This window comes from Schistosoma mansoni (assembly GCF_000237925.1).
Source record: "Schistosoma mansoni, WGS project CABG00000000 data, chromosome 4 unplaced supercontig 0032, strain Puerto Rico, whole genome shotgun sequence".
NCBI lineage: Eukaryota > Metazoa > Platyhelminthes > Trematoda > Strigeidida > Schistosomatidae > Schistosoma > Schistosoma mansoni.
This window is the reverse complement of record NW_017386017.1, coordinates 1201473-1212910: the sequence shown is the minus strand read 5'-3', so window position 1 is coordinate 1212910 and position 11438 is coordinate 1201473. Positions and strand designations below refer to the sequence as shown.

At 37.2% G+C, this 11438-nt stretch overlaps 1 protein-coding gene across 1 annotated transcript; it reads right to left on the bottom strand.

Moving 5' to 3' along the window:
• Nucleotides 1-1876: 1876 nt before the first annotated feature.
• Nucleotides 1877-2879, bottom strand: Smp_172090 (hypothetical protein; the record flags this gene model as incomplete). The annotated part of the gene is made up of 2 exons (XM_018791146.1): nt 1877-2663; nt 2703-2879. The coding sequence occupies 2 exons, from the start codon at nt 2877-2879 to the stop codon at nt 1935-1937; spliced, it is 906 nt and encodes a 301-aa protein (XP_018645662.1). The 3' UTR covers nt 1877-1934.
• Between the last annotated feature and the right edge of the window lie 8559 nt (nt 2880-11438).

Sequence of the window (11438 nt, the reverse complement as noted above, 5' to 3'; positions counted from 1 at the left end):
GTTAGTTATTGAATATATATATACAAAATATCACACTTATTCATAATGTACTATTTAAACAATGTTATTGTGTTCAATAGATTATGTATTTCATACAACAAATGTTTGTTCTACATAAAATTCATTGCTTTTGCTTTTAGTAATCAAATAAGAGGTTATCGGTGCAAAATTAGATAGATCCCAATGAAAAGAATATGCATAACGACGGAATACTAAAATAATAAAAATTAAAACAACTAGGTAACATAAAAGTGTTCTGATTAAATTAAACATTCCCGAGTTACTAGGAATTATTATATGATATGAAAAATGAGATAGATTCATCCATGTGTGTAAGTCTGGTGGAGGCCATAACCATAAACCTCGTCTATTTGCATCACGTATAATATGACTTACAAAAGGAATAAATATGAAACACCAAAATATAGCTAAAAATCTATTTAGTTTTAAACAAATAGGATAAGATATGAAAAATAGACCAACGATTAAAAGAGTATAAATAAGTAGATATAGACCTGCCCAGTGTAAAAATGGTCTACCAGGAAGTTGACGAGCAAGCTGAAAAGAAGTATATATTGAAAGTATCAAGAGAGAAACTGTTATAATTTTAGTTTGATTACAGAAATACAAGTATAGGGATTGATATAATCAGCTATTTTATGTCTATTACTCAGTGATTCTACTCTTTTTGATGTGTCATGCAAGAAGGGAGCGATAGAATATGTCTATGACGATCAGTGTCAAACAAATGAAATTCAAGTTTGATAATTAAATACACATTTAACTATTGATCTTTGAGTCATAAATCTAGTGGTAGAGAGAGGAGGCCAGTGATAGTATCTGGATACTTAAATCGAAGTATGTCTAGCATAGTTCTAACATGAGACTGGTGATTGAATCACTGTACAAGTGAAAAAAAAGAATGACCGCGTTGTCGTTTAAGGATTCTATGAGTAGGCAGAAAGATGACACTTGATGATATGATGTAACTTAGGACTTAATGGCTGAAGGTCGAATGCCGTAATTACTAAGTCAACTCTCTATTGAACAAGTAAGTGGTTGTCTGGGCTTAGTAGCTAAGTGGGTAATCAGTTGACGTTTGAGATGAAAGGTACAGGGTCTGAGTCCTAGTGCGAAAATCAACATTATGGTGGTTTATCCAGACGATGAGTCTCACATAAAACGAAACGTACGTCTTAGATTCTGCTGCTAGCCACAACCCATGTATTCTAATAAAACATTGTACTTATATTTCTATTCACAATAGCATGACCTTTACTTGGGTACACCGGTGCCTTAATCCTGTTAACTACGCAGATCGATGCATTTTAAAGTATGGTAGGCACTTAAGTATCTCATACATAACCGTTAGCAAGGCTCGATAACAAAAAAACAAAATGTAATACACAGCCACACGAAACCAAGTATCATTTAAACGTGACAATACGACACGTACTTCAATGCTTGTACTTCTTGAAGCTATAAAATGATCAATATCCGGTAGTATTGCACCGAATGCTGCCCAAAAACATGACTCAAGAGTCATAATTATATTTCTTCGGTAACCTGTGGTATATAAATCCAGTTTACCATTTATACTAATCAAACAGCATAGCCAAAACATTGAGCCAGTTAATCCATGGGTAAGAGTTTCCAAAAACAAATGTATATGAGAACCTGAGTTGACTGATTTGCATAATCTAAATTGTAATTAGATCGATGCATAATTACTACAAAGATGAACATACATTTCAAGTAACCATAATGAAAGGGAACCGGCCAGGATTAGGAATACTTCATAGTTTATTTCAATAATCTAAAAAGAATCTATATGAGGACGTAAAATTGTTATTTTGATTTACAAAAAAGAAGTGTTACAAAACTAGACGATTTATTGTTTATGATTATATACAAAGTTCTTGGTAATAGTCTGTTTATCCAGAGTTCCGTGAAGCATCCTCATCGCCATCATTTTCATCTTGAAATCTGACTAACTCTTGTTCAGCATCATCAAAAGCTCGATTCGAAGGATCAACTTCTTCATCATACTGTAAACATTGATCGATTTGAACTAGTAAGTCTGTTATAGTATCTTCTTTATCCCTGTTTAATGGGACAAAATGAACTACACTGTAACGTTCAATTAAATCAGCTAGTGCATGAGTAAGTTTGTTAAATGGTGCTTCTTGTTCATGATGTTCCTCACCATCTTCCTCATCGAATACTTGATCCAGATCAAAAAAGTAATCCATATCAGGATTTAGATAACGAGCCATGACATATTTTTGTTTTTGTTCAGATAACAAATCAAGTTTAGACATTACGTTTATATGAGCAGTTGATAAGGATACCATAGCAGAGAGAGCAGACAATACACCAGCTAGAAAATGTGATGAATCTACAAGGAATCTAGCATCCAAAATAAATATTGTAACAAAACGAAAATCCCATTTTCTTTGCATATATTCAATTATTCGTGGCATAATCGGTAAGTGTGAGTATAACTCGATTTGACCAGGACAATCAAATAATAAATAGTCTCCATCTATATCACCAAGTGCTGTATCTAACCAATTCAAATTTTGTTGAAGATATTCTAAGCAGAAAATAAGTCCGCCATTTGGACCTAAACGTATAGCCTCATCTTCCATTACATCATCTAACTAAAAGCATCCTAGAAAAATTCTGATTAAGTAACTTACATGAATAAGATCCCTTATATCCGCTAGTGGAGTATATTCGAAAAACTCCGCTGCAGGGTCCAAATTGACCACATCAACTTTCCTCCTCAACGTTTCACAATGGGCTTGCATTGTACTACAATAAGTTGATTTCCCACAACCAGCTGGCCCTATCACCAGCTGGGCAAATCTAGGCATTATCTTGAAAAGAATGCCACGGGAAACCAATTAATATGCTCTAGCAAAAAGCAAAAATCGTTTTCAAATAGGGCAAAAAAGTGGTATTTAAGTAAGCTAACTTGAAAAATAAAATAAAATTTTAAAGAATAGACACAAAAACAGAGTAATTAGTTTTTTATTTACGATTTGTTGTCTGATTTTGACATCGATACGAAATCTCCCTATGCACAAGTTCAACTGACTGCTCAAGTGAGATGCAATTTCATAGACTAAACGTATGCACACTATATATATATATATAACATTAAGTCACCAACGGCATACCTCTCACTCCTTAGAAATGCAAGCTATTTCTTGACCAATCGCTTGAATTTGTCATTTGATCGATCTTTAATTAGCCCAATGTACCAAGTTGTTTTCAATTTTATGGACACGTGTGCTATATAGCAATTTTACAGCATTGTTGGCGTTGATTACACTCCTTCATCGTTTAGATTTTAGTTTTTCGTTGATTACACTCCTTCATTGTAAAACTAGATGCAGTACAAGTTCTGTGTTGATGCGAAGTGTAAAACTAGATGCAGTACAAGTTTTAACTACATTAGATGTAACAAGATTGCTAAATTTACTATGCAGTTTTACACAACACACTTTGCAAAACGGTTCGTGTAAGCTAAAATCATGACTGATGCATTACATTGATTGACGTATTTGTTATTTGTTTACCTCGGTGTTTCCTATTAAACTGTTAATGTGGATATTGGGGTGGAGTAGCAGGTTAGTGATTAAAGTCCTTTAGTTTGACTGATGGAATGCAGGTTTCAGTTCCGACATTCCAGGTTCATTTCGGTAGCTGCGCAGTATCAACATCCTTAACTATGTGGCTCAGTCAATGCACATAAACTTGAACTTGATAAGTTACATTACCATAATTCATAATAAGTGTAATGATACAAAAACATGGTGGCTTCAGAGTGACAGAGCATTATGGAGAACATTTTTGCTCTAAAAATCAAGTGATTTCTCAAAAAACCATTAAAAACACTTAATGATTACCACTAATTACCACTAAGTTGTCTTTTCACATGTTAAACCTACTGATTGTAAACCCGTGCTTTATTAACTATTCTGGAGAAAATACGCCTGAGAATTTGTGGGATATATTGAAGCCAATAGAAATAAGTTGCTGCATCAAATTTTCATTTTATGTACAAAACCACTGTACACTGCTCTCCATGTATAATCATAACTACAAGTTGATAAGGAATTTGACTAGCCGCAGGTAACACCAAATCATTTGCTTTTTTTGAATCCTAAGCAAGAGTTGATATGACGCAGTAATGTTATTTTAATTGGGTTGCAAAATAAACGCTCGATTCTACGGCTGCTTATGAAACGCCAGATATGGACTTTTTTGGTTTGATCAGACCCCATTTATTTTGGTGCTGAATTTTCGGTCATACAGAAACTTTTCTAGCCAGGTGAGAAGTTGATTTGCGAACTATTTGTCCTATCTTAATCAGTGGGACGGAGTGCGACAATATATTGAATAGTTTAGCGAAGTCTGTAGGGCATATACGGGCTATGGATTAAAGAAGACTTCAAATACCCCACACTGAGGAGGCGTTTGTGTTAAACGACCGGCCTGTATTTCATGCTATAGCTAATAGACGTTCATAGATGGTGGATGTTAGAAGACTTCTGAGCATTTTCTTAATACTATGGGGCGTTTGTCTTAGCAACCCAGTAACTGATCGGATCAAAGTCTTGGAAGATATCTCAATTGGAGCTTTTGTGTCGTGTTTACAGTGCTTTTCACTATTGTTATTTTAAGAGCACTAGTTTGAATCCATAGGTTTAATAGATGATTTGACTGTTTGTCAAAGTGCGCGTTGAAAACACCGACTTTTTCGACGTTTGTGAGTTTTCCCGTTAGTTTTCGTAGTTAAGAAAGTCCACTGATTCCCTGGGTTTGCATTCTATTTCTTAACAAAACAATTGTTACTTCAATACCACTGATGGTATATTCTGTGTATTTTATAAAGCTGCAAAAAACTCGAATTTTGTGATTTTGAATCTATATGAAATATTTTATTCTGTCTAGCTTTTCTCACAGTCAACGAAGTACAAGACATTCGTATATTCATAAATGACAGTGTTTCAATCAATGTTTATCAGCTCCCACAACTAATTTTGTTTTTCCACTGCGAAGCTTCATAAAACGAGGACAGGGTAAGCCTGACTCAGTAATAACATGGCAGACAGGAGGAAGTGGCACCGTTTACATGCAACATAACAGGAAACATCTAACCTTGCCTAGATGTAACGTACGTCTTGAATACCCGCAAGTTTACAATCCAAATACAGATTCCGGGCTCAGGTTTGTGTTTCGAGGACAACAAAAGCCAATAGCTTGTGTCAGTCCTTTCCTAGTAAGTTTCTGAGAGTGTTCTTATTTCTCTTGAGTCATCTTATTGAAGGGGCGGATAACATTTCATCGAGTAACAAGTTCTAAGAATTTGTGACTTCGTATGAAAACCTGTACATCACAGGTATTTTGTGCGTTCTATGCTTTTTTACTAGACCGTTATGTGCTCTGAACATTCTTGACTTGTCAGGAGGAAAAAGCAACTATACATCAGGTCCAAAATCACTTCCTGAGATTCCAAACATGAAAATCTGGCCACCACTATAGCTGTGGTATTACAGAATAAAAGGTCCATACTCTCCAGCATTTCTTTATACGGTAAATCTCATTTGTGCCATTTGTTTTTTTCGGATCGGCTAATCAGAACGTTGAAGTCCGCCTGAAGTGCACATGTATCGGCGTCTCTCGTTGTTTCTTACCACACTTTGACATCATCAGTGTGTATTAGCATCGAGGACTCTACTATACTTGGGGGTTTGTTCACATACAGAATAAAATGTAAAGGACTTGTGAGAGAGCCTTGTGGTACTCCAACAATTACTGGTTTCCAGAGAGAGCATTTGGAATTTATTCTGACTTTCTGTCTACGACCTACCAAGAGATCCTTGATCAACCTTCGGATAGGTCCTACAATTCATAGACTTTCTAGCCTCAAAAGAAATCTATTATTCGGCGCCTTATCAAATGCTTTACTGAGATCTATGTAGACAATATCCACTGATTTTCCATTATCTAGAGCCTCTATCCATTTCTCTCCCACCATAAGGAGATTTGCTGTGCGAGAAAAATCTTTTCTGAAACCGCGTTCTTCGCTGTTTAACAAGATGTCAGTTTCCACGAATATCAACATTGTCTCTTTTGATTATTGTTCTAACTCAGATACTGGTGAGGCTGACAGGTCTGCAGTTTGATGGAAGTCTCCGTGATGCTGTTTTTTGCAATGGAGAGACGATCGCATCCTTTCAGTCTGTAGGTAACTCACTTCGGTCAAGTTACTTGTTGTATATCGCAGTCATCAGAGTAGCAATACGTTGTGCAGATTGTCTCAGGGTTTTAGGGCGTAGTTAGTCCGGTTCAGTTAATTGTTGTTCGCTTTTCTCGGTCATCTTCTGATACGATCAACCAGACTGAGATCCTCGCAGAAATAAATTTCGGACCCAAGACGTTATGAGAGTATTTCCCCGCATTAGGTTTCTTTCGTTAGCGGGAGCACAGTATTATTAAAGTGTCGTCTTTCCTGTGTACTTCCGGAATCCACTTCTACTGTCTTACGAAGCCCACCATCACTAACTCCTTCCACAATTTCCGAAGAGTAGCTTGTTAATTAAGGACTTAATATGGTTTAGAAAGTGTTCGATCGTAGCCTTTGTTGCGATGAATTGTAATGAAGAAGCAAGCCTTAGTTAACGGCACGACGTTGAAAAGCAAAGTGGGATGTTGGTTGATTTCGAAAAATTATTTAGATTACCATGAAACGTCATCACGGCAACCCTTATTTATTTTTCTTTTTTGTTGAATTTGTAGCTTTATGGAACGCAAACCGTTCGGTCTGTGCTTAAGCTTTTGAAAGTGGATGTATTGGGGCAACTTGATGAAGTTTGAGAAACCAACACAAGATAGAAAAAACGAGTCTATGGAGCAACGAAATGGGAGAACGACTGCGATATCAGTAAATAGTTGCCACGTTACCAGTCGCAAAGAGTTGCACAAAACCAATAAGTAAGCCCCACAAATATAGGTGAATTGAAATAATTGCCCTCACCATCAGTGTTTGCTAGTCAATAATTCCGTCCTCCCTTCCTTCCGTTATTAGACTCTTTTAAGGTAGTGGTTAGATCGCAACTACTTGACCTCAGAGCTCTATGTTACATATCGTGTTAGAAGACACAAATTCCACAAGTACCTAGGACAGTTGTGTCAGGTAATCAAAGCTGATAGATCTTTGGTAGAAAATCAAAGCGGCAGTTCATAGCAAAATACAATAAAGTTTATGTTTTGAAACAAAATAAGTTAGCAGAAACAAACTATTAGGTAAAAGAGTTATTAAAATTTATTACTTTTAAGACAATGAGCTGTTGTTTGAAGTCAAATGGTAGGACTGTAACATATATGGGAAAGATTGAAAACTGATATTTAGTGTATAAGAAAGGACTAGCTTTGATTTGGCGGATGTTGATTATTATGGACAGTTTTTGACTATTTTTGATTTTCAAACCGACTGGTTCCTAGTTGCAGTAAATGTTATTGATTTTCAGTGAAAGATGGTTCTTGGGCCTAATTTATACAACGCCCCCAGCATTTGACAACTGCTGCTTCCTCAAGACTTCCTCAAGACGGCTGCTCATCTGCTGCTGGTTGTTTATGTGAGGGTATCTTTATAGTCTCATTCTGCAGTCCGACTGTTTAAAGAATCGTCAGAGACTTTATGAAGCTTCATGCCTCGCACAGTCAACATGATAGCGGCTTGCAACACTTCATATATGCAACAGTTGTGAGTTCAGTGCACGCGCTGACACCACTTGTTGCAATCATCAATAAGTATCACGTCGTCGACCAAAAATAAGCGTGTTGGTCCATCACATCGTTTTTGTGTTTGTGTCATTAAAATTGTCAAGTGATCTTACAGGGAGAATGATATGAAAATTTTTTTGAGTACAGTGAAAACAAAAAATGACGAAAACGGAAACTGGTTATAAATATAATGATGTCTCATAAAATTTAAATGTAATAGACGTTGAACTAAAAAGGCTATAACTCCCATGTTACTGTTACTGAAATTTCGACTCAAGTAAGTATAAAAGAACCTCTTTCATATAGAAGCAAAACCAAACCTGGAAGATTTACTTCACGTGGAAAATACTACTCCCGTTTTTAAATAGCCCGCTCACAATGTGATATCAGGCATCAAACAATGCTTGATGACAGGCATTCGAAAAACTTCTTCGGTTGCAAACGAAATGGAAAAAGCTTTTGTTTGATTCGGTTCCATGTTTAGCAGCGGTGGATCACCTAAGCCTCCTTGCAGAGATTTAGATATATTTAGTAAAAACAAGAGAGAACTATTAGTAAATTAGAGTGAAACAATGTCCCACTAAAGTAGTTCTAAAGTAGATCTAATTAGTTGCCCATCTACACCATTCCCTTGCTCGTATTCGATTTTGAGACTCCTGTTGAGCTGAACGTGGAACCATCACCTAAGTGAGCTACATGTGGCTGCATACTGGACTGTAGCAAACTCCTCATGAGTAATCAGTCCCTATAATTCACCACCAGCCAAAGTGACTCGACTAACTCGTAAGGAGTTCTTCGAGAGAAACTCGATACATTCTAAAAAGTGGGACATTGTCTCACCTGTAAGTATATACGGGTTAGCATCAAGAGAAAGCTTTCCATATTGCGTCCACGAATATTTGGCCGTTTGACCGTTTAGTTGCTGTTAAGTTTGTCCACCACTAACCAATCAAATAGTTGCTTAAGCTCCCACCATGTTAATCCGGTCTTATGTGTCTGGAAACTATCCCTGTTGCATGCGGCCTATCAATTGAAAGATATGATTATCCTATTATAATAGTTTGACTCAGAATTTTTATCCCTTCCGATAAGACACGCAATACTGTTCGGTATGTTTGTGCGTTTCACTTAATGACTGTGACTCTCTTGATTTTTTTTGCCAATACAATTGTTTTCACGTCTAGAAACAGATAAGGTTTAAAGCCAAATTGTCCTTGTTCTGACTAAATCCTTCACATAGATACTGGGATAGCCAGTATAGCGTTTACAGTTCTAGTAGTATATCTGTAGAACAAATGAAATCCCACAGTTGTCTTCATCTGTTAGATATAGTTGTTGAACGCTTATACTGACAGCTTGCAAATAGTCTGCTTGCTTAGGTAAGGTGAAAGAGCACAGAATCTCTTTGCTTGTTCAAAACGCTAGTCTGAAGAAGTGTTCCGATCTCAGACTTATCACAAACTCTAACCAGCAACGATTAACACCTTACCCGGTACCTACTGAACACATGATTTCCTTGTCATATCACCACAAGCGCGCCTGGCAATGAGAATGAGACCTGACAAGTCTTGGCAGAGTGTACGTTATTCCCTCTATTATTCGTAGTGGTAGTCCACACTCGTGGTTTTCGGCAGCCATATTGTCTCCACCCTGTTTATGCATGAACAATGTGGCAGCTAAAGCATTGATCATTCGATGCATAAGAACTGTGTTTGGATACATTTTGTCACTGACCATGTTTACTTGGCTATTCAGGTAATACGTTTCGGCCTAAGAAGTTCTGAGTTTGCTCACATTAGTGGAGAAAAAATGGGGCAACAACCGCACCAGATATTCAGACGCACAGAGCAAAAACAATGGGGAAGTAATGGAAACAGAACTCGAGCTAGGAGAGGCCTCCTGTGGAGCAAACGAGGGGCAAACCACTACAGAGCAATGGTTTTAAGACCATTCCATTTACAGACTGGAATGAAAATGTTATTTACTGGAAGAGTCAATGAGCTAACTCACTTATTTGGTTCAAACCAAGTTTTCATTTTTTGGATTTTTAGCTTGGAGAGGAAGCAGAAGAGCCAGAAGACTACATGGTTTCCGAACAGAATTTTTTTAGCTGACTAAGTTCCCCAAAACAACAGACGAATGAAGCCCGGAGATAGATGGAAATATTCTAACGGGTACAGTCTTTATAGATTTCAGTAGAGCCTTTGTAAGTTTCTTATGTCTCTTACAGTATGACCGTAAAGTTCGAGATATTGAGCTGTGAACGTTCGTAGTTACATGAGCTTTAAGACCAATCATCTTAATCCCAAACACCAAGTTACTTCCGGATGTCAATTCAGTTATATCTCTGTAAAGCCCCGGCATCGCTCTAGCAGCTCCGATAAAAACTCAAAAAGGCCTAAAAGTAATCTTCCAAGAAATTGCTTCGGAAGCTTTAGCCGCTCAGCTACCGGAATACGAAATAATACCGAACCCTTTGCAAAAACTTACAAGCAATGCTTCGCCCTTGGCCTACAACATGCACCTGATCACAGCAATAGAGGACCCTCCGACACACACAGTGAATGACAGGCTACGCCTGTCTAGCACCTGCTCATGGCATTGATAAGATTTTTAGAGTGAATATTGAAAACTTTAAGAAACGGAACACAACCGTATTTATCACAAACAACTCTCTTCTGAGCTTGCGTATGGTGTTGTTATGTATATTTGTTATGAAAGTGTTTCTGGTCAGATTCATTGTTCTTTTCTGGTAGCTACGTTTAGAGTTGCTCCTCTAAAACTTGTCACTATGTCCAGAATGGAATTACCAGCCTGTGTTCTGTGTACTGAAGTCGGAAAGTATGCAAAGGATCAGTTAAATATTCCCATTTTATCGGTCGTCTATTGGACGATTCTAAGATCGCTTTTATTTCAAAATGTGCTGACTGATGAAGCTCTAATGATATTAAATAACAGACCACTAGTTAAAAGTGACGGATGATCCTGGCACTCTAGAAGATCTTATTCCGAATAAATCGTTGTTGATTTACAAAGGATTATCACCTCACGATGTTTCTGTGGACAAGACTTTATTATACAACAAAAGATGAAAAGAAACTCAGAGGTTAACCACCGCATTTTAGCATAGGTGGATAAGAGAATATCTACCGACTCTCCCAACAAGAAATAAATGGTTGAACATACGCAAAAATTTACAACCGGACGACCTAGTTTTCGTTAGCAGCATTGAAACGAGTAGAAGTCTATGGTCTAAAGCCATTGTCGAACAGATAAGCTATGGCCCTAATGGATGAGTTTGTACAGTAAAGTTATGAATGGCAAACGAATAAAGCGTTAGGGATGTACAAAGCCTATGTCTACTGGGAGAAGCCGGATATCTGACGGTGACAACGACGACCCAGGACGATGGACGTGCTGCGCGTTCCGGGGGGAGTGCAAAGTAAGACCGATAAACGAACACACCAATGATAAGATGAAACGCTCGCCATCACATTAACTCTCTTTGACCCTGTACGACCATGTCTTGTTTATCCACCAATCATGAATTTATGTTCATTCTAAAACAATATTCTCCTTGTTGACTCATTTTTCCTCTTCTCTAGTTACTGTTCGGTAATTTATTTATATCTCTCATT